Here is a 24,863-nt window from a genome sequence, read left to right as displayed (position 1 = left end):
CCATATTGTTACATGTGGCTCTACTTCATCAGCATTAGGTCCAGGGCTTACAAAAGCATTTCCCTAGGTCCATCTTCCTGCACCTGTGCTCAGCCCTAGGCCCAGGGATGGTCAAGGGGAAACAAAAAGCCGGTGCTTTGCTGGTGATGGTAGACACCGAGCTTGGATGTGGAGGCCGAGGAGTCCACGCACGTGGAGTGAAGGGGAAGTAGGGTGGGAAGAGAAGGAACGTGGCAGCTCTCCTTGCTTGGAAGTCCAGAGTTCTAGAATTCTAAATTTGGACTTGACCTTCTATGTTGTTAGAAAGATATGTTTATAAAGGTGGGAGGCTAGAACATATTTCCTTTACTGTTTAGCTTTAAAAAAAAAAAAAACTTTTAAAGTATTCAAACATAAAGTACGTGGCCTCCATTTGTACTTCTGACCGCGCCCCACAAACAGGGGTGAGCGTGCCTTTTCCTTACATCCCACTCTTTTCTCAAACACAGCTGTTGCACTAGGAAATGGCCCAAATGTGGCTATGCTCCTATCTCCGCCTTCCCTGTGGAATTCCCACCTCCCCTCGCCTCTCCACTATTTAAGACAATCAAATATGACTTTAAGCAGGACGCCAAGACGCAAAGCAGACGCTAACTGGACGCCAAGAAGCGACGCTCTCAAGGGCCTCCTACTGGGACGCACGCCCTCGCCAAGCCCCGCCCACTGCGCCTGGCCCGGGCCCCGCGGCATCCTGGGACATGTAGTCTTTGGAGGGGCAGCGGCTCTCCACGTTTCCTCCTCCAAGTTACCTTTCGCCCTCGGGACGTCGTGACGTTGCGTTCCTCGCGTCGTCGCCTCTTCCCTCTTCCTTTCCCTCTCCAGAAGCTCAGTCCCAGACTTCCGAGGACCTTTTACGACGTTGGGTCTGAGTCGGTCTCGGCGCCGGGTCCACTTTTCGGCAAAGTGACGTGGACGTCAACAGCAATGGCGGAAGGCGAAGAGGTCCTGCCACTGCCAACGCCGGGCGGCGACGGCTGGTGAGTGAAAGCCCCGGGCTGCTTTGCACTGCCTTTCTATTCTGCCTTGTCACCACCCTGCGGGTCCCCGCGGCATCGGCAGGCGCCGGCATGGAACGGGAAGCCCAGTCCTCGAAGTCCGGCGCCCTGCCCCGCCCCCTCTGCCTACTGGCTCTCGTCTGCCAGCCCAGTCCTGCCCAAGGGGCTAAGCCCGGACTCGAAGGGAGAGGGGTGTCGTCCAGCTGCTGGGTCTCAGTTCGGCCCTCCCCGTTCATCCGCCGGTTTCCAAACTGTGCTGGAGAAGGGTGGCTTCAGGGTTGGGTTTGGCCGGAATTCCTGGCCCGGGGAGTCAGAATAGGCTGGTGAGGAAGGAAGATTCGCGGATGCAGATCTCAGGCACTGGAATACCATTTGAAGAAAAGACCAATTGAAATGACCACCGCGACCTTTGCCTGAGGGTTCAGAGGTTGAGAGATACACCCAGGGAGGATCCCTCCCACATAATTCAGACATTTTTTGTGCTAGGTTTTATTTGTCGTTTCGCGTTCCAATAGTTAACACCCTTCGTCTCTTGCACACAAGTCGTCTTTTCCCATCCTACCACTTTCCTCACACCTCGATTTCAGAGCTTTGGGTGCGATATAAGACACTGCTCTTGCTTTACTCAAGCCTTTGTATGCTTACGTGATTTATACTCAGGGTTGTGGGAGGATCTCGGACAATTTTTGGTAGACTTTAGTCACCCAGTGTCGTTAATCTCTGGGAAAGTCTCCTACTTTTGAATTAGTTGATCTTCACAATACACTTTTAGGGACAGCATCATAAAAAAAAAAAAGTGGAACCTTTAGAGGCTTGTCGAATTTTTACAGTTGATGTAAGTGTATTGACCACCGGTATTAGATAGTTTTACATCTGCTTGTTCATCATATATGTACAGCTCACTGGCACTCTATTTGTCTAATTACAATCCAGGACATTTGTAGACATGGAGTTTAATTCCTCAGAAAGAAATGGAAATCGGTGAAAGGGATAGATAATATAGTAATTGAGAAGTTCAACTCTCAATTAGCAGACATCAAGCATCACCTTAGTACCTGCACTCTCCAAGGTGTAGGATGAAAATTTATGTGACCTAGATGTAGTTTCTTTTCTCGATTTGCGTATCTTGGAGTTGGGGAGCTGTAATAGGAACGCTCAGAAGGTAAAACTGCTCTGGTTCTTTGGGAGTGTGAATAAAAGTGATATGAAAGTTCAGGGAGACAGAAACCATGTCCACTTGGAGTCATTGGGGAAAGCTTTACGGGGCTGGAGGTGTTTGAATTAGGCCTTAAAGAATGAGTAGGGTCTAGACCAGCACTGTCCAATAGAAGTGTAATGTGTACCACATATGTAATTTAAATTTTCTAGTAGCCACGTTAAAAAGAAACAGGTGGGGCTTCCCTGGTGGCGCAGTGGTTGAGAGTCCGCCTGCCAATGCAGGGGACACGGGTTCGAGCCCTGGTCTGGGAGGATCCCACATGCCGCGGAGCAACTAGGCCCGTGAGCCACAACTACTGAGCCTGCGCGTCTGGAGCCTGTGCCCCGCAACAAGAGAGGCCGCTACAGTGAGAGGCCCGCACACCGCGATGAAGAGTGGCCCCCACTTGCCGCAACTGGGGAAAGCCCTCGCACAGAAACGAAGACCCAACACAGCCATAAATGAATGAATAAATAAATAAATAAATAAAAATTAAAAAAAAAAAAGTAGTCAACCTTTAAAAAAAAAAAAGAAACAGGTGAAATTAATTTTAATTATTTAATTTTAATTATTTTATTTAATTGAATATATTCAAAATATTATTTCAACATGTAATCATTGTTAAAAAAACAATACTGTTACATCTTTTTTGTACCAAGTCTTAAAATTCGATGTGTATTTTACGTTTACCATACATCTCTGTCTGGTTTAGCCACATTTCAAATGTTGAATAGCCACACATGGCTGGTGGCTAACATGCAGGGTCAGATTAACAGAGCAGAAAGGTCTCTGTATGAAGTAATAGCATGAGCAAGGACATAGGCAAGAAAACTAATGATTTGTTTGGAGAGTAATGACTAGGACATCATGAAATTTGCTGTTTTGGAGGAGTGAATTTGTTGTATTATGAACTGGCTGTAATAGCTGATTGAAGGCCACAAGGGGAAGTGTTTCCAGAGATAAGGTGTCTTTAAGTTCTTAGGTTAGGGGGATTGTGAGCAGGTGTCTGGTTCACAGGGGCAAGGACCATGGAGTCAGTGGTTGCTAGAGGTAGTATTTGTTCTCTTCTGGCGTTTCTGTATCTTTGGTGAGGCTTCCCATTTTTCTCTTTATTTTCATGAGTGGAGGAACCCTGACTGTTCTCTGATTTTTATTCTCCCTCCATTCTCTTCTAATCTTTCTCTCTACTCCCTCCATGCACTGGTCCCCTAGAAGTGAGTTTGAATGGAGTCAGAAAAGATTCAGATTTGGAGCCACAAGTTCAGTAAAGCCTCTGTTCTTAGAGTGCTTGTTGATTGGGTTGTTATAGAATGGAGAGACTTTATTCTTTTTAAAAAAAAAAATGCTGTGACATTTTTATTGTAATTTTTTTAGATAGAAATTTTTCTGAAATGTACTATACATCTCATTGCCTAAACCAAACTCATCTTAATGATTTAGGGTCATTCAGTTTACAAACGTAAGTGTGTAAGAATAAAACTAGGTCCTTGTCCTCAAGGAATTTGTGGTCTAGTTAGAGGAGACACATTTAAGAACATCAATAACTGTTATACTTATGTAACACACTGACACCTTTCGGGCCTATTTAGGCAGAAAGGGTAGATTGTTGCTGTTTAAATGGTCCCCTATAGCCATCCCTTTTTGAGATTGCTTTTTATTAGTTTTTCCTGTTTTCTTTCTTTGTTGTCAGTGGTATCTCCCAGTTTGTTCCTGATCTGTGAAGGTAAGTAGCTGAACTTGTTAAATTATCTATTCATTTGTAAAAAGGCTCAGGATGGGGCCCGGAGAGCTTAAAAGTACAAGATGTCACTTTTACTTATTTACTGTTTTTCAATTATGTTCTAGCTCAGTGTTTCTCAAAACTTAAATGTGCATTGGGGTTACCTGGAGAGCGTGTTAAAATGCAGATTCTGATTCAGTAGGTTTGCTTGGGACCCGAGATTCCATATTTCTGACTGACCAGCTACTGGGTGATGGCATTTCTGGTTCATGGACCATACTCTAGTTATCAAGGTTCTAGATGATGTATATCTCCGAATGAGTTGGTCAGAGGAATTTATCTCTCTGTATGTTATAGTGTATCACCTAATACATTATATAGTATATATATTACCTAATTATACTATAATTTATCTGACTACATGATTTATCATTGCTCTTTAGCTAGTGAACTTCTCATGGGCAGTGCTGATAGCAGGTGGCTCAGTAAATGTTAATTGTCTGAATGTGTGCATGAATGAATACAGACTTTTGTAAAATCATGTGCAGTAATATACCAAGCTGTCAATTGATATAAATTTTCTGACTCCATTGTTTTTGTGAGCTGTGTAATTGTCTGCTGGTGTAATGCTCATTTTTTATGGAAAACCGGGGTTATCAGAAACTGCCTCAGCTCTCAAACTTTCTGAAATTGCAGCCATGTAAGCTCAGAGGGCATGGAGAAATCCTTGTAAAAATGTTTACAGTTTGAAATGATTTAAGTTTAATTAAAAACTTAGTATAAGCTACAGGTTTGAAAATAAAAGAAATGTTAAATTATTACAGTCTAAAGATTGGTCATTATTCTTCTTGGTATTGAAGAAACCAGCTTTGAAATTGAGGCTTTCATTTTCTGAGGCTTTCTTTCTGAAATAACTCCTTAAGATCTAAAGTCATGATTAAAAAAAATTTTTTTTTTGGTGTACACATTGATTGTACAACAACTGTTGGTATTCTGAGTTTGCTTAGTTAAAATTTTTTGTACAACTTTTCTTAAATTGCTGCTAAACTTCTATTAAAATTGTAGAAATATCAGTTCCATAAAGAAGCTTCTATTGTTGTAATTTGAAATGTGAATAGGAATTGTTTTGAGAATAATGGGGTCTTTTTCAAAGTTTTATGCACTTTGTGAGTAGTACTCTCAGTGCTTTACATTTCATAAGCATTGAAATAGAGATTTAAAGTGTCACTTAGGGAGCAGGTGATTGCAAATTCAGACATGATAAAATCAATAAAGAAATACATTTAATATGAAAGACAACGTAACCCGTTGCTTAAGAAGAATCTTGGTAGCTTGTAGTTCTAGGAAGACTAGATATTACCTTAAAAAAAATGAAGAGAAAATGATCCTTACTGGCTGGAATTAGGAATTTTTAAGTGACAACTGTTTGATTTTGTAAACTGTAAGTAGAGGGTAGACAAAAATTAGAAATTAGGAAGACTTACTTTGTTTATAGTATTTACATTAATGTTATTATTATAATTCAGATTTTACTGTTTTTAGAGGTAATTCCTAAATAGTAATTCACTTTTAGGATTTTGTTCCTGTGGATGTTTTAATATCCACAGGTAAGAGTTAGTAATTGGTTTTTGCACGCTAAAGAAATGTATTCAATTAATTTATTTCTGTTTATTTGTACTCACTGCTGAGAATACAGGTGCATTCCCTATCTGAGTATAGTGAGGCAATTCAGGTAATTCTGGAGCACTAGTTAAGTGTACTGCGATACACGGCCAACTCATGAGTAGGTGTCTTCTGAACAGAATTGATAAAGTATGCTTGGCAAATCTTTTCTGCTGCTTATGGTGAAATGTGGATTCTACTTGGTATAAACCAAAGACAGTGCCCCCCCCCGCCCCGCCCCATGTATCAAAAAGCAAAATAGAGGCAAAGCATTCCTAATTCATTCAGCAAACATTAACTAAATACTGGTTATATTCAAGCTGCTATGTAGTGTTGTAGAAAAAATTTGAAACATTTAAACCAGAACTGTGCATTGTTCTGACATTCTTGGGCACTTCAGTTTTTCATCATTTTAGCCCTAGGAATAGATACATGAAGATATCTTCTGAAGATACTTAAGTACTTGTGTTGTTGGAAATTACATGCTTTAGCAGAGTAGAATAGGATTATACAGCTTGAAAAGGGACAGTGCTTGAAGTGACTTATTTAGATATTGAGAATTACACATGGAAAACAAATCAGTCCCATATGTTAGGTTCACAAGAGCAAATTGTTGTTTGTGGAAATGCAAGAGCAGTAAGAGCCAATTAAGAAAAAAACAAACCTATTTCCTGAAATTTAATGTATATTTGTTTTTAAGGGTCTGTCTTACCTTTTGACCTAAGTTGAGAAAATGATGACTAATTAAATAATTTGTTTCACATCTTCCTCCTTCTCCAAGGTTAAAGGAGTTTTTTCTTATCCTTAAGCTGACATAGCATTTCGTAGTTGGGTGGGAATGCTGTAGCGTGTGCTTTCCTTACATTAAAGCAGTTGTTACATAAAACTAGTTGCTTTGGTGGTATTTAATAATTTCACTAAGAAGATATAAGAAAATACTATGTTCACGTAGCGCTTTATCCTTTGTATTCTATCTCATTTTGGCTCTTAGAACAATTCTATGAAGAAGGGAAATTATGAATTATTGTCCTTTCCTTGTTAGAGATGAGAGAACAGGCATAGGGAGGTTAGACAATAGACCCAGTGAGCGGAAAATCTGGGACTTAAACTCATGGCTCTTTAAGCCCTGTGCTCTTTCTAAAGTTGATTGCGTGTACAGTGTATAGTTCACAAATACTTTAACAGACAGCTAGAGAGAACCCAGTTAAAAATATGCTAATCCTATACTCAGTCAACCATGTGTTTTGAAACATACAATATGCAAAGTTGTGCTTTGTTGAACATATGGTGTGTATTTTCTGTGGCACTTTACAAGGCTCTAAGGATATGCATAAGCTGTGAAACACATTATTGTTCTTGCATCCACAGGAAGGGACAATTCATGATTGATATGGTGGGATATGATACAGAGCATTATATACTATAACTTTATATCTCTATGGTTTTCATAATGTGTCCTCATATCTCTTGCCAAAAATCACTTAAATAGATTAGTTTTTTATCTTAAGATAATATGCTTACAGGGACTTCCCTGGTGGCGCAGTGGTTAAGAATCCGCCTGCCAATGCAGGGGACACGGGTTCGAGCCCTGGTCCGGGATGATCCCACATGCCGCAGAGCAGTTAAGCCTGTGCGCCACGACTGCTGAGCCTGCGCTCTAGAGCCTGCATGCCCTAGAGCCTGTGCTCTGCAACAAGAGAAGCCACTGCAAGGAGAAGCCCATGCACTGCAACAAAGAGTAGCCCCCGCTCGCTGCAACTAGAGAAAGCCCGCGCGCAGCAACGAAGACCCAACCCAGCCAAAAATAAATAAATAAATAAATAAAATTTTTTAAAAAGATATTATGGTTACAAGTATTATCTAGATTATATATATAATATGTTATATATTTAAGTGTATTTATGTAATAAGATAAATATATGTAAATATATAAGTAACACAATTATATGTATACATATCATTTATGGAAGTAAAATTATAATTTTTGATTTACTTATTTAGTTTGTGAGAGCACAGTAGTGGTATTTAATTACAACATGTAAACAGTTACACAGTTTTAATAACTCACCTCAGTAATTTTTTCACTGTTTTTATTCAGTGATGTTGGAGGAATAAGAAACTTGCTTTTAAAGTAGCTTCCTTGTGGTTATTGTCCCTCTGTAAAGAGCTTCTGGTCTCTGTTTTGAAGTATAAAAGTGACACACAGAAGGATGTATTCATCTCATCGGTGTGCAGTTGAATACCAAACATTCTTGAGCTTATTTTGTAGATTCCATTTAGATTTAACCACTGACATGAAAATAAATGAGACCCTATTTTATTGAATGAGTTATCACTAATGTTGGAATTCAGGTTTAAAAAATAAATCCGTTATGTATTTCTTTGCCAAACTGTGATCTCCATTGGTAGAGTACCTTTGGAAAGAATTGCCCGAATGTTGCAAAGTATTGTCACCTCATTTGCAATAATTGTTCCTTTATCTTCCAAAATGATGGTTTCAAGAAAAGGAATATTGGGGGTATTTCTTTTCTCATTACATTTTGAGTAAAGTGGAAATTTGTAATAGAAACAGGTAATTTGCTGTTTTGTGTTGACTTGTGCTGTTTTCATCCCATTCTTTCTTTGAGGCAAAAGGTATACACTATTTTCAGTTTCCAGATAAACTAGTGCTTTGGTTGGGGGGTGGGGGGAAAGACCCTGATGCATTTCTTTGTGCCTTAAAAGTGCTAGGAAGTCACCTTATATGTATAGAAAGGAACAGTGTGTTGGGGACTTTTTATTTTGAGGAAGCATGGAAGAGGAAAAGGATTTAGAACACTCTCTAAAGTTAGCTACTCATTAGTAGAGAGATATTCTTCCATTTTGTAAGCCAAGTCTTACAGCGAATGCATTGCAACATTACACATATGGTAAAGTTATAAGCAGCTTTTTTTTTTTAGTGCTTACACAAAAATTCCTGAGTTTTTTCTTAGCGGAGGAAGGTATACCATTGGTGCAATTTGATCTACGTGGATTATGGATCAAAAATAAGTTTATGAAAATTTAAAGCATCTGGTCCATTTGTACTGTAGTTAATTTTAGTAGTTTACAGAGCAGCATCTGTGATCACTGTCTCCTTTGCCTATTGCAGAGTGCTGAAATATTGTAGCTATCATGTTTGTTTGTCCCTTCAAGCCAAGAGGACTAGATTTAGCACCTTCTTTACTTGGCCAAGATCCTAGTTAAACACAAATTCTGCAGAGGATTACAGTATTTGATAGGGGAATCTCCCAAAGCTGCTTTTGTGGATCTGATCCTGATACATAGTTTCACTATTTGTTTTTTCAAGCTGGTGTATGGCGTTTTTCCCCTTGGCATTCAAATATACATTTTGTTAAAATACTGTAAGTGTGTCTGACTGACAAGAATCCAGATAACTTCAAGATTTCACAATTAACAGATTGTGCTCTCATGGACTGTAAGGTGTCATGGTCATTTCCAAATGTGCCATCATACTATTTGCTGTTAGAATGCTTTGATAATTTGAGATTGGTATTTAAAAATAAGTTGCATAATACATATTATGGTCAACTCCATCCATATCTACAAGTGAACCTGTAACAAAGTTCTGCTATTTCCATTTCGAACAAATGTCACACAAAATATTCAGGAACAAAGTAAGGAGTTTTGGTTTGGTAGTAATTTGTAACAAGTGTGCTAACAATAGTAGCAAAATAAGTTCAGACAAAGCTTTGGTGCTGATGTCTCATGACCTGGGCGTTAAGAAATAACCAGAAGTCTGATGGCACAAATTAAGTCATGAAACCACAGCTCAACATGTGCAACTTGTCACTGTTACACAATTTGCTGGTGCTCACGACTAGTTAGCTGGCTATTTTTGAGTTTTAAATAATTGATCAGAAGCTTGTGCCTGGGTATAATGTGTATACATGAGCAAGCTGGCCTGTCATTGTTTAATCTGTGCTCATCAGCGGTTTACATTCTAAACAAATTGGAATGAACTACAGCTCAAAAAGAGCCGCTCCCATCTCTGTTCAGTGGGATTAGATAATAGGACCTGGGCTAAAACCTTGGGGGATAATAGGACCTGGGCTAAAACCTTGGAGGAGCCAGCTAGACTGTAAGCTACATGAGAGCACCGGCTTTGTTTACTGCTAGATCTTCAGTGCCTCAACACAGTGGCTAGCATGTAGTAGGTGCTTCAATACATATTTATTGAAGATTTGAAAAAAGAATACTTTTGTTAGGGAGGAAAGAATTCAGAGCATGGGTTAGAGAGAGTTACAGGAGAAGTACTGCAAACTGAAGGCAGAGTGTTTTAATGAGAGAATCTAACTTTGCAGAGTATGTGAAGAAGATGAGGACCAGGAAAGATGACTAATGACTCCTTGGAGCAGTTTTATTAGAGCAATGGAGGGTTTGAGTGAATGAGGAGAGATGATGTGGAGGCAAGTGGAGACTACAGTTTGCAGGGAGTTGAACCATAAAGGGAAAGAGAGAGATGACTTTTTGAAAGGGAGGTCACACGTAGGACCTTTTGAATAAGCAAATGTGGAAATATTGGGGGAAAGGAGAATAATCATAGGCTATATTGTTCTTTATATATTTGAATGCTAAGAATACTTTCAGTGAAGAGTTCTGAGTCCATTTTACCTCTTGGCTCTGTTTAATACAGTAGCCCCTCTGTATCCTTGAGTTCCATATACAGGAGTGTAGAACCTGTAGTTTTGGAACTCGGGAATACAGAGGGCCGGCTGTACTATGCCATTTTATATAAGGGATTTGAGCATCTTAGGGTTTTTGGTATCTGCAGCGGGTCCTGGAATCAATCTCCAACCGATACAGAGGGATGACTGTACTACTGCTAGCAGTCAGAGGTTTGAACAATATCCTTTGCAGTAGAAATAACACATTTAAGATGTTTATACAGCAGGTGTTGGGCTTTTATTGATTTCCCCTGTAATGCGGCTTTTGTATTTTTCTTTTAATCACATAATAATGCATCTTAGATCCTGACCACTTTAAGACACAAAATTAATTTTTTTAAAAATTGGTAATTTGGATTTTCTCTAGTTTCTCTGTACTCTGCATTTAAGCTTAGGTGATTATGTATATTCTAGGTCCTAAGTGGTCTTTTTGAACTACTATAATCTTTGATTTTTTAAAATAATTACAGAAAAGGATTGGATTTTAAAGAATTTTGGAAACTAGTGAAGTTGACTTAGCTTACTTGGTAGACTGAGAAGCTTGATGAATTAAAACGATTTGTTTCCAACCCAGAAAACATTCTGTCTTAAGTGTTTTAGCAATTTATCTCAGTATGCTTTTGGGTGACAAGAGTCTATTCTGAAGTTGAATAGGCTATGGGAAGTCATACAGGCCATCTAATAAGTTGCTGGGAATGATTGCTAATTGCTTAATTCTAGGGCTACTTCATTATTTCATATGTATGCTTTCTATTAAAAAAAACTTATTGAGTGCTTACTTTGTCTTTAAAGATTTAATCTTGACTAAATGAAGAGTTACTTAGTATTCCTACACTTGTGTTTTCGCTTGTCTTCTAATTTTAGTTTTTTCCACACTTTGCTATTGTCTCATTCGTGCCTCAGGGTTTGTGTCACGTGTACCCAGCAGTGGTTCATGTGAACAGCAACTCACTGTCTGACACACTTCTTTTTGGGGAAACAGTGAATCTTCAGTGCCTGTGGAGTCTTGTATGGAGACCGTCCTGAAAAAGAAAGTTGGAAAGGACAAATTCAGGCAAGGTGTAGTCATTAAGATGGAATGAAAGAGGAGTGGGAGTGATAGTCTAGTAGAACAGAAGATAATTCATGTGCTGTATAAGTACTCTCCACCTCTTTTGATTGGATGGTATCTGATACTATCCCTGTTTTACAGGGGAAGAAACTGAGTTTGTATCTTAGGTCACACAGCTGTTAAAAGTGTATAGAATCTGATGTCATGTTTTCTGATTTTAAATTTTATATTATTTTCTCTGTAACACATTGTTTCTAAGCCTTTATATTCTTAATTCTTGATGCTTTTGCTATTGAGCTGCCATGGCAACTGTTTAGGAGTCTGTTCCTTTCCCACACTGGTAGTTAACAAGTAGTATCAATTTGAGAAGTTAAAGAGGCAAGGCAAGCTGTTATCCCCTTAACAACGCTAAGGTGTGGCTTGGACCCTTCATAGTGATACACTCCCTTCATTGAAATAGTAAATGAGGGTTGACACAAAAGCTTCCTCTTAAAGCCCTAAATTAAAGAGTCTCTAAACTTTTTCTAATGAAGTTACTTTTTCGTAACATTTTTATTGAGATGTAATTTATGAATCATAAAAATACATCCATTTAAATTGTACAGTTCACGGGTTTTAGTATATTCCCAGCAGTCGTCACCATGATCTAAGTTTAGAGTGTTTTCATTACCCCCAAAGAAACCCCATACCCATTAGCATCTGTCTTATTCCCCTGTCACCCCAGGTCCTAATGATCTACTTTCTATACATTTGCATATTTTGGACATTTCGTGTGAATGAAATCATATAATATGTGGCCTTTGTGTCTGGTTTCTTTCACTGAGCATAATTTTCAAGGTTCACACATGTGTTGCATGTTATCAAAACTTCATTCCTTTCTATTGCTTAGTATTCCAGTGTATGAATACACATTTTATTTATTCATCAGATGATGGACATTTGGATTGTTTCCTCTTTTTTGGCCATTATGAATAATATACTACTGTTATAAATATTCTTTAGAAGTTTTTTGTTGTTGCCTTTTTTAATGTGATAAGACATACGTAACATAAAATTTGCCATTTTAACATGTACAATTAAGTGACATTAAATACATTCACAATGTTGTGCAGCCATCACCACTGTCCAGAATTTTTCATCATCCCAAACAGAGACTCTCTACCTAATAAACAATAGCTCCCCATTGCCCCCTACCTCCAGCCTCTGGTTACCTCTATTCTACTTTTTGTCTCTATGAATTTGCCTATTTTAGGTACCTCATATAAGTGGAATCATACACTGTTTGCCCTTTTGTGACTTTTTTTTTCCCACTTAACATTTGTCTTCAGAGTTCATTCATGTTGTAGCATGTGTCAGAATTTCCTTCCTTTTTAAGGCTAACCTTCCATTGTATATATATATATGTACCACATTTTGTTTATCCATTCATGCATCAATGAATATTTGGGTTGTTTCCACTTTTTTGGCTGTTGTGAATAATACTGCTGTGAACATGAATGTACAAATACCTGTTTGAATCCTTGCTTTCTGTTCTTTTGGGTATATACCCTGAAGTGGAATTGCTAGGTAATATGGTAATTCTGTGTTTAACTTTTTAAAGAACTGCCAAACTTTTCCGCAGTTGGCTGTACCGTTTTTCATTTCCACTAGCTAGCAATGCACAAGAATTCTAATTTCTCCATATTTTTGCCCTGTCCACCCCCCTCTTTTTTTTGATACTAGCCATCCTAATGGATGTGTTGTATAGTATCTCATTGTGGTTTATGTACAAGTTTTTGTGTGGTGTATGTATTGTATTCTCTCCTGTGTATGTATACCTAGGAGTAGAATTGCTGTGTCATATTGCAACTTTAACATTTTGAGGATCTGTCAAACCAATTTCAAAAATAGCTGAACCATTTTACATTCCTACCAGCAATGTATGAAGGTTCCAGTTTCTATTATGACTTTTTGGTATTAGCCATCCTTGTGAGTGTGAAGTGGCATCTCCTTGTGGGTTTTCTTTTTTCTCATTGTGGTTTTATTTGAGTTTCCCTAATGGCTAATGATGATGTGTGTCTTTTTATGTACTTATTGGCTATTAGAGTATCTTTTTTTTTTTTAAAGAAACATGAGTAGTTTTTATTTATTTATTCATTCATTCATTCACTTAGGCTGCATTGGGTTTTTGTTGCTGCGTGCGGGCTTTCTCTAGTTGCAGCGAGCAGGGGCTACTCTTCATTACGGTGCCCGGGCTTCTCATTGCAGTGGCTTCTCTTGTTGTGGAACGCGGGCTCTAGGTGCAAGGGCTTCAGTAGTTGTGGCAGTCGGGCTCAGTAGTTGTGGCATGTGGGCTCCATAGCGCAGGTTCAGCAGTTGTGGCTCACGGGCTTAGTTGCTCTGCGGCATGTGGGATCTTCCCGGACCAGGGATTGAACCCGTGTCCCCCGCATTGGCAGGCGGATTCTTAACCACTACACCACCAGGGAAGTCCCTGTGTATTTTTTTTTTTTGGAGAAAGGAGAGTCGTCAGGTGCCTTGGAAAGGTCAAATTAAGGTAAAGATTTGATTATTAGGAAGGAGCATAGGGAGAGTGGTCCCTCTGGAGTTGTGGGTGTCAGAGAAGGAGGAGGAATGATTGGGTGCGTAAGAGGAGGAGTTGAGTGGAAGATGAGGGAGAAGTGGTGACATATGTTATCAAGAATACTTTCAGAAAGCTTTGCTGGGAAAGGAACAACCAAGAGTTTGGTTACCTACGTGAAAGGAAAGTTTGGAGGAGTTTTTGTGGTTTTCATTATTGATGTTGTTTCTAATAGCAATACTTGAGTATATGGCTCAGAGGAAAGAGCCAGTGGAGAAAGAGAAGTGGAAGATAGGAGAGAGGGGGATAATTGGTGGCACATGGCTCCAGAGGAGTTGGGGTGGGGCGGAGGGGGTGGGGGGAGGGAGGGGTGAGGGAGATAAGACCCAGGGGAAGTTATCAGTCTTGGACTAGAGAAAGGATGCCTAGACATCTGTGCATATAGGGAAGAAGGAAATGATGTCTGGGATAATAAGTTACTTATGTCTGGTTTTGGAGAGTGGCTGAGATCAAAGGGAAGAGAAGCCTGCTGTCCTATATTTTCTCTTTGGAGTCAGAAGTAATGTCACTTGAGGTAAAGTGGCTGGGTAGGGAGTCTGAAGAAAGTAGTAAATAGGGGAAGATTTTCAGGTAGTATTGATGCCTAGAAGAAATAGATGGTGGTGAATCTATGATAGCGTCATGAAGTTGTCTTAATTTCTTTTCCCATGAAGTCCTCAGTGAGCAGAGTATAGGAACAAAGAAGGCAGAACTGGTTAGATTATCCCGGTGTTAGGAGTTTGCAGCTTTCTGAATGTGGCAGGAAGACAAAGGAGTGAAGTTCAGGGTGTTAAGAATGTTCTTGAAGTCTTAGGCCATGGAATTAATCTGAGGACATAAAGTGAAGCCACATGAAAGTTCTTATAGCAAATCTATGCCACCCTTCCACCCTCTACTTTTAACTCCTTACACAGGAAGCATGAGGAGGACATCCCTTCTCCAAAATTAATTTTCTTCCATGCTCAAAAATAGAAACAAATATTTTTACATCTTTTAACTTCCTTCCAAATTTATCATATATTTAAACTTTTAGAAAAGTTTGTTGTCAGTATGGGTTGCACTTGTTTATTTTTTTTTACACTTTCACTATTCAGTATGAGAGAACTAAAATAAATTAATATATGTATGTTACACATGCCACATTGTTTTCTTCTTACTGATTGTTTTCTTCTTACTGATTATGTGAAATAGTCTTTCTTAAGTAGTAGATACTTAATACTTTAAGCAAGGACATGTATGTTTGAGGTGAGAATTATCATCTTTTTTCTCCTTGCAAATATTTGTTCATTTTTGAGGATTCAGATAATAATCCCCCTAAAACAAAACAAAACAAAACAAAACAAATTAAAATTCCCCTGTAAGTAAACCACTAGAAATAAACTTTTTTTATATCCTTCCCCATGTGTATGGGAAAGACTGGCTGGGGAGTGGGGATAATGTACTTTTTCTTTTAAACATGTATGCTTGGATGTTTATTTTATTTTATTTTTTTAGTTATTTCTGAGATATACATTTTAAAGTAATAACTAGAATTATGACATAACATTATACCTTCTACTCCGCCATCTTGGTTCCTCCCTGGATGTTAATTTTAAAACTTTTTTTCTTAAAAACTTAATACATGTCCTTAATATCATAAACATTTTCCATGTTATTAATTGTTTTTTAGCATTTTAAACTGTTGCTTAGTATTCCATCTGCTGATTTAAATCAATTCCTCATTTTAGGACAATTTACATTGTTTGTAGTTTTTCATAGTTAAAATAAGCACTGCTTTGAACATGCCTGTAGCTGACTCACTTTACTCATTATTAATTATTGCTTGGTGAAAGGTATATATGTTAAAAAGGAATCCATAAATGTTATTTAAATTATTCAAGCAGTGCATACGAATATAATATGTATTATAAGTATACTCAAGCTGTACTGACTGATGCTATGTGAGAAGTGAAAGTTTCCTTCCTATTTCATTTCTCTGAAGTACCCACCTTTCACGATTTTGTTTTTTGTTCAAATGGATACTGTCATAATTCTAAATAATATTTGATGCCTGCATTACCTAACTTTTAACATGAAAGAATATTGATTATTGAATAATTCTTGAGGGAAGTTGTGCTAAGGATAAGTGGGAAAAGATTAACGCAAGGAAAATTTAGAAAGTACATAAATACCAAGCAGTAGGGGGACAGCCAAATCAATTACTCAGCCATTAAAAATCTTATTTTTTAAGAGTATTGAATGACTCAGAGAAATGTGTATGATATTTTTGAAAAATATAAATAAGTGAATCCTGCAGAGCATAAAATTATATATTCAATATAGGGACTTACCTGGTAGTCCAGCGGGTAAGACTCCAAACTCCCAATGCAGGGGGCTCGGGTTCGATCCCTGGTCGGGGAACTAGATCCCTCACACATGCTGCAACTAAGAAGTCCGCATGCTGCAACTAAAGATCCTGCGTGCCACAACTAAGACCTGGCGCAGCCATAATAGATAAATAAATAAATATTTTTAAAAATACGCTTATTAAAAATATACATATATTCAATATAATACAGTTTTTATGTGCATATATGTTTCTGTACACACACACATACACTTACACACATATATATGAAGAACTGAAAAGTTATTTACGGAATGTTAACAGTGTTTATCTTATGGTAATAGAATTGTGGTTGTTTCTTGTTTTTTTGATTTTTTTTTTTACTTTTAATTGGAGTATGGTTGATTTACAATGTTTTGTTAGTTTCAGGTGTACAGCAAACTGAATCAGTTATGCACATGCATATATCCACTCATTTTTAGATTCTTTTCCCATATAGGCCATTACAGAGTATTGAGTGGAGTTCCCTGTGCTATACAGTAGGTCCGTTTTAGTTATCTATTTTATATATAGTAGTGTGTATATGTTAATCCCAATCTCCCAATTTATCCCTCCCCCACCGACTTGTGTTGGTTTTTAAATTTTTTTATACATTGGCCAAATTCTCTAAAATGACTTTTAAAAATGGGATAATATCATTAAAATAAAGTAATATCAAGATAGTGTATTGAATTTTTGTTTGACTGTTTTACTGAAAAAGGCCACAACAGAAAATATAAGTGCCATATAGACCAGTTAGCTGTTCAGAATTAGAAAAAGCCATTTTAGAGCCACATACTTCCCTCCAAGCCTTACTCCTTCACTCATAAATACTGGTCACAAGGAGTGCCGTTCCTATGAAAATGACTGAACAAAAATCTCGCCAAGATAGTAAAGAAAGCAGAAAATTTATCCTCAGAAGCATTTTCACATATTAAAGAGAAGCAATATTTTAATGCATTTATTTACTTGGTTTAACTTAAACTTAAAAATAAATTATTTGGGGGAGGGGGCGGAAAAAAAAATTATTTGACTATGTGATCCCTAAATTATTTTGAAATTCCATATAAAGAAATCCCATAGTAATATGCTATCCCAAGTTCTTTATTAATAGTAACACCATTAACTTTATAATGATGAAATATATTTGTAAGAATCTTAAGGTGCCTTACATATTTTTAGTTATCTTTTTTTATAATATAATTTAAATACAAGAAAATGCACCAATTTTAAGGGTGCAGTTTGATGAGTTTTACCCAGCGTGTACAATCATGTAGCCAGCACTGCACTTCCATCACCCCAAAAAGTTCCCTGTACTGCTTCGTAGTCAGTCCCCTTTTCCTACCCCCGGCCTTGGAAACCACTAATCTGTTTCTATCCCTATAGTTCAGCCTTTTGTAAAATTTCACTTAAATGGAACCATTCAGTATATACTAGTCTTTTGTTCTAGCTTTTTTCAGTAAAAACGTAATGCTTTTGAGATTCATCCATGTTGTTACATATAGTTTTTGCCTTTGAAATTCTGAGTAGTATTCCACTTTATGCTACAGTTTGTTTTTCCAATGATCAGTGTGATGGACATATGTATTTTTCCATTTGGGGGCTGTTGTAAACAAAGTTGCTATGAATATTCATATATGTCTTTGTGTGAATATATGCTTTTGTTTTTCTTAGGTAAATATCTAGAAGTTGAATGGCTGGGTTGAATGGAAAAAATTATGTTTAACTTTATAAGAAACTGCCGAACTGGATACCAAGTTCAGTTCCATTTTTCATGCCTACCAACTATGTATGAGAGTTGCAGTTTCGCCCTACAATAAATAACATTTGTTACTGTTAGTCTTTTAGTTTTTCTGGTGGGAATGTAGCGCTGTCTCATTATGGGTTTGATTTTTATTTTACTTTCCTAATGACTAATGATGTTGAGCTTCTTTTCGTGTACTTATTTGCCATTCATATGTCTTTTTTGTGAAGTGTCTGTTCAAATTACTTGCCCATTTTTTGTTGATCAGGCTTTGTCTTACTATTAATGTTACTGAAAGTGCAAGTGTGGCTGCTCCCTGCTCTGAAGCCAATAAAGAGGCATGGTGGAACGGAAGGTTTGTTTTATTTTGGGGGCCAGCAGAAGGGGGGTGGGGGGTGGACTCCTGCCCATAGGCCAACTCCCACCCACTGACAGTCAGTGGGCATGAGCTTTTATAGGTGAAAAGAGTGGACTACATGCAGAAACAGCATAGGCAGCTCTGACAGTCACCTTGAAATTGGACATGTGGTGGTCTGATCAGCGTCATCTTGATTGTTTTAAGTACAGTTAATCTTCAGTTCCAGGGTTGGTTTGTTCCCATTTCTTTGAGGCCAGCTCTCAGAATTGTGGCAGCTTATGTCATGGCTGCAATCTGGTTGTCAAGTAGTTAACTTCTCCCACCTGGTGGGGGTTTTAGTATCTATAAGACAGCTCACAGGATATGGCTCAGAGTATTATCTGTAGCCCTTAAAGAAGAACTAAGGGTCCTTGACTATGCTTAATGACTAAACTATTATTATTTAGTTTGTTGGACTGTTTTCCTTTGTTTCTGCATTTTCTCACTTCTCTGATTAAACTTATTCTTTGGCTGAAGGTTTTCCACACACAAAAGGCTGGCTGAGGACATGGGGGCAAGGACCATAAGGTCCTGCTCCATTTCATTAAGTTGTAAGCATTTGGTGTATTTTTTGGACACAGTCCTTTATCAGAAATTTTACATTTTTTTCTCTCAATCTGTGGCATGTCCTTTCCTTGTTTTTCTTTTCAAGAGAAGTTTCTAATTTTAATGAAATCTAATTCATCAGTTTTTCCTTTTATGGATCATCCTTTTGGTACACATCTAAGAACTCCTTTGTAACTAAGGTTACAAAGATTTTCTCCTGTGTTTTTCTTTCTAAAAGTTTTATAGTGTTGTTCTTGCTTTCAGATCTGAGACCTGCACCGTGCCTTCCTCTTGTCTGTGCTAATTTGAGATCCTTTCTCACTCTTCCCATTTGGTTCTTTACTTCCTTTTCTGCCTGTTTCTGGCTTTGCACACCTTCTGATCAGAATATTCTTATTGCCTTTTCTGGGGGCTCCGAGTTCCAGTCCTGTCTCATTTCTTCCTGGAGGTCAAAATACATTGGAAATCCCCTTTGATTTTGTTACGATTAAAAAAAAAGTCAATTTTTATTTTTCAATGTTTTTAAATGAATTATTTGTTTTCTAATGCTGGTTCTACCTATTTTTAAAAATTTTTATTATTTTTTTAAAGTTTTTGGCTGCATTGGATCTTTGTTGCTGCACACAGGCTTTCTCTAGTTGCGGTGTACGGGCTTCTCGTTGCAGTGGCTTCTCTTGTAGTGGAGCACAGGCTCTAGGCACGTGGGCTCAGTAGTTGTGACACACGGGCTCTACAGTGCAGGCTCAGCAGTTGTGGCGCACGGGCTTAGTTGCTCCGCGGCATGTAGGATCTTCCTGGACCAGGGATTGAACCTGTGTACCCTGCAATGGCAGACGGATTCTTAACCACTGCACCACCAGGGAAGTCCCAAAAAGTCAGTTTTTAAAAGTCAGCTATTGTTCAGTAATAATAACAACAGTAATAGTATTCGCGGCTTCTATTTATTGAAGAATTATTATGTGCCAAGTATTGCACAGAATGCTTTGTGTTCAGAAATTTGTTTAAGTGTTAACTGATCTAAGATAGGCACTGTTTCTATATATGTTACTTGCTTAAGATTACATGGCTATTGAGTTGGGCCAATACTGGATCTCAGATCTGACTCTAAAGCCTGGATTCATGAACTTTTTAAAAAGATTTATTTATTTTATTTTTGGATGCATTGGGTCTTAGTTGCGGCGTGTGGGCTCTTTGTTGTGGTGTGCAGGCTTCTCTCTAGTTGTGGCGTGCAGGTTTTCTCTCTCTAGTTGTGGCGTGCAAGCTCCAGGGTGCTTGGGCTCTGTAGTTGTGGTGCGCGGGGTTAGCTGCCCTGTGTCATGTGAGATCTTAGTTCCCTGACCAGGGATTGAACCCGTGTCCCCTGCGTTGCAAGGCGGATTCTTTACCACTGGACCACCAGGGAAGTCCCATGATGAACTTTTGTGATATATTGAATATAGTTGAATTTTTAAAATTATGGTAGAATAGATACATAAAACTTCTCATCTTAACCGTTTAAGTATACAGTTCAGTAATGTTAACTATATTCCCATTGTTGTGCAACTGATCTCCAGAGCACTTCTCATCTTGTAAAACTGAAACTCTGTACCCATCAAGCACAAACTCCTCATTCCCCCACTGCCTCCAGTCCCCGGCAGCCGCCATTCTGCTTTCTGTCTCTATGAATTTGACTATTCTAGGTGCTCATATAAGTGGAATTGTACATCATTTGTCTTTTTGTGACTGGCTTATTTCATTTCGCATAATGTCCTCAAGATTCATCCATGTTGTAGCACGTGTCAGAATATCCTTTTCTAAGGCTGTATAATATTCCATTGTGTGTGTGTGTGTGTGTGTGTGTGTGTGTGTGTATATGTATACATGCATACATACATGTATATGTATACACACACACCCTATTTTATTTATCTGTTAATCCATCAAAGGGTATATAAGTTGCATCCACCTTTGGCTATTATGAATAATGCTGTTATGAACATGAGTGTACAGATATCTGTTTAAGTTTCTGCTTTCACTCCTCTTGGGTATATATCCAGAAGTGGAATTGTTGGAGCATATGGTAGTTCTACTTTTAAATTTTTTTGAGGAATAGCCATACTATTTTCCAAAGTGGCTACACCATTTTACATTCCCACCAGCAGTGCATGGAGTTGCATCCTCACCATCATTTATTTTCTGGGGTTTTTTTCATTCTTTTTTAAAATAATAGCCATTCTAATGGGTGTGAAGTTTTAATAGACTTGATTTTTAAATTCTTCCAGACTTTCTTGGGAAGAATGAATAATTAATAAGTATTATGTATGCATCATACACTTAACCAATTGAATTATTGATATTAATGTGCAAAATTATGAGACAGTCATGGACTTTCCTGGTGGTGCACTGGTTAAGAATCCGCCTGCCAATGTTAATGCAGGGGACACGGGTTTGATCTCTGGTCCTGGAAGATCCCACATGCCGTGGAGCAACTAAGCCTGTGTGCCGCAGCTGCTGAAGGCCGTGTGCTCTAGGGCCCATGTTCGGCAACAAAAGAAGCCCCCGCAATGAGAAGCCTGTTGCGCACCGCAACAAAGAGTAGCCCCCGCTTACCACAACTAGAGAAAGCCCACACACAGCAATGAAGACCCAACGGAGCCAAAAATAAATTAAAAAAAATAAAATTAAAAACAAAAAAGTCACAATAGCCACAAAGTTGAAACAAATCAAATGTCCATTAAGTGATGAATGGATAAAATATAGTACATTCAGTGAAATATTTTTTGGCAATAAATAGCATGTGCTGATACATGCTACAACATTGAAAACGTTATGCTAAGTGAGAGAAACCAGACATAAAGACCATGTATATATGGTTCTATATATAAAATGTCCAGAATAGGTAGACGTATAGAGACAGAGAGTAAATCAGTGGTTGCCAGGCTCTGAGAGGTGGGTATAGGGGAGTTCAGAATGGCTGATAATGAATATGGATTTTAAGTGCAGAAAGATATGTAAAAAAATTTTAGGCAATGGACTGTCTTGTTTTCATCTCCTATTTGGAGTGTGTACAATTAAACTTTGCAAACATTTTGAAATTATAGGGAAGAGAAGTGTTTAGAACATGATTAGGAAGAAAACAGAATTTAGAAAAAAGCGTAATATATAGTTAGTTTTTCCCAGTGGCAGATTTTCTGTAACTTTTTAAGTTTTAGGAGCACAACGTATAGTATAATCTAGTTGCTTTTAAAAATTAAAACTTTAAATATGATTCAATGTACAGCTTATTTGGAAAATAATTACAAAATTTCAAATTGAATTTATTAATCCTAGAAGCATTTAGAAATGAATGCTTAATTTGGTAGTGTTTGAAAATTCATGTCCCTTCACCCCCTTAACTTGGGTTGTGCAAATGCTTCAGTGTGCTAGAAATTACTCACCATTTGGTTGAGGAAGAAAAATCTAATTCAGTTGCTAACTTAAATATAATCATTAAAATAATTTCATATAAATTTAGTCACATTGTTTGCCTTGCTGTGATTAGCAGATCGGGTTACAGTGCTTAGGTGATTTTGCCACAGAACATCAGGTATGGGGAAATTCTGTTAAGTGTTATTTAAGTTTTGAAAATATGTCATTGATAGATCATTGACAGAAACCTATACTATTTTTTAAATTAATTAATTAATTTGTTTTTATTTTTGGCTGTGTTGTGTCTTCGTTACTGTGCATGGGCTTTCTAGTTGAGGCAAGCGGGAGCTACTCCTCGTTGTGGTGAGCGTCTTGGCTCATTGTCGTGGCTTCTCTTGTTGCAGAGCATGAGCTCTAGAGCACAGGCTCAGCAGCTGCAGTGCGCGGGCCCTCCCAGCTGCTCTTTGGCATGTGGGATTCTCCCAGGCCAGGGATCTAACCCGTGTCCCCTGCATTGGCAGGTGGATTCTTAACCACTGCACCACCAGGGAAGCCCTATACTGTTATGCAAACAAATGTTATAGTTTAAAGGTACAGAGTCAGGAAGAGATGCCTTTCTGCTTCTTTCCAACCCTAAAACTTTGGATTTGTTTTGCCTTAAATCTTTGAGCAAAGAAGACAATTACTTATTTTTCATATTTACTAGGATAAATGGACAAGGCCTGTACTTTCTATTTTTAAGACCTGTCTGAATATCCAGTACATTTCTATCAACTTTATCTTGTAAGGATAGTAAGAAGCCACCATAATCAAAGAAGACTCAAAAAATCGCAACCCGCCCAGTCATACTCCACCAGACATGCGTTTTTCTTTTGGATATTAGGTATTGCTTGTTCAAAAGTAAAAAGAAATTTGCTTTCCGGGAAGGAAAGTTCTGTCTGAGAGCTAAATGCCATAGAGTTCCTATCTCTTGATAGGAAATTGACTCTTTTATGAATTAGCTTCACTGTCTTCAGCTCTTTTACTACTTTTACATGCACATTTGTAATGTTGAAGGTCTGCTAACTAAACCTTTGAACACCTTGTTCAGAAGATAACATTACTTTTAATTGTTTAGTTTGTGAGAAGTGCCTTTGACGACTTAAGGTGGAGCATTTTCTGGTCTCTTGCTCATGGTTGTGTTCCTGGAAACCACATTTGTGGTTCCCTGGGGGCAGCATCAAATAATCCAATAGCAGCTGTATCAACAGAGATGTGCTTGTACATTATTATCATTATTATCAAGTACACTGAGGATTGGACATTTTGCCCCAAAGTACTGACTTTGTTGTCTGGAATAGTAAGGGATTTGGCAAAGTTCAAAAAGAAACCAAGGATTTTACACTGAAAAATGCAAAAATTCTAGGGACTTCCGTGGTGGTCCAGTGGCTAAGACTCCGTGCTTCCAATGCAGGGGGCCCGGGTTCAATCCCTGGTCAGGGAACTAAAACCCACATGCCACAACTAAAGATCCCGCCTGTCGCAACTAAAGATTCTGCATGCAGCAACTGAAAGATCCCGCATGCTGCAACGAAGATCCCACGTGCCGCCAGTAAGATATGACGCAGCCAAATAGATAAATAAATATTAAAAAAAAAGAAAAATGGAAAAATTCTAGTTCTTCATTAATTTGGTAAAAAGAATTTTATCTCATTAAATGGTGCTTTCAGTTCATTTACACATTTACTCATTTAAAAGTATGGTATTTATTAAGAAAGATTCCATTATATTTTCTTTGTGTAATGATTACAAACAATCCTTCAAGTTCTAACAGGCTGTTGTGTACATTTTGGCCAAATAGAATAGATAAACCCCAGTCTTTATCAACTATAAACCTTAATTAACTGTCTCAACAGCAGACATGACGTTTCTTTCACTTTCTGGTCCAACACTTTGGTGACCATATAGCAAAAGAACGAAATGTTTCTTGTGTGGTTACTAGTTAGATTCTTAAACATATGAGTTTGTAGTAGCTTTGTTAAGAAATCTCTCAAATTTGATCACTGCTTTTCTGTTGAATATGAACCCAAGTGATTACATTTTCGTTTAATTCCTTTCCCTTAAGGGGGCAACACTTTGGGAAATTTATACAGTTAAACTAATATTCTTGGAATCCTATGAGTAGAGGAAGGGATTTACATTATCTTACTGAGAGAATGTAATGGGAGTAATTTATTTTCCTCAAAAACCACAAAAATGACAAAATCCTGGTTTTCTGATCCTAGTGGGACGCTCTGCCTTTTAGCCTGCTCCAAAGAATTTTAGAAATTGGCTAAGTTAGGGATTTTTATTTGTACAGATTTCTTATGTATTGTATACTAAAATTGTAAACAATGACTGGAACCTTAGCTTTTGAGAATTCTGAGGGAATTAGCTATTTTAAGTAGTTATTTCCTGGCTAAAAAACAATTCATA

General features: G+C 37.9%; 1 protein-coding gene across 1 annotated transcript in view; it reads left to right on the top strand.

Annotated features, from left to right (window-relative positions):
• The first annotated feature begins 767 nt into the window (after nt 1-767).
• The window catches only part of TBC1D23 (TBC1 domain family member 23), a 60,521-nt gene continuing 36,425 nt past the window's right edge, over nt 768-24,863 (top strand). The window contains 1 exon segment of the mRNA XM_036850730.1: nt 768-1,016. Within this exon segment, the coding sequence (XP_036706625.1) occupies nt 964-1,016 (53 nt within the window). The 5' untranslated portion in view covers nt 768-963.

Source organism: Balaenoptera musculus, chromosome 4, assembly GCF_009873245.2.
Source record: "Balaenoptera musculus isolate JJ_BM4_2016_0621 chromosome 4, mBalMus1.pri.v3, whole genome shotgun sequence".
NCBI lineage: Eukaryota > Metazoa > Chordata > Mammalia > Artiodactyla > Balaenopteridae > Balaenoptera > Balaenoptera musculus.
This window is presented reverse-complemented; position numbering and strand designations above follow the sequence as displayed.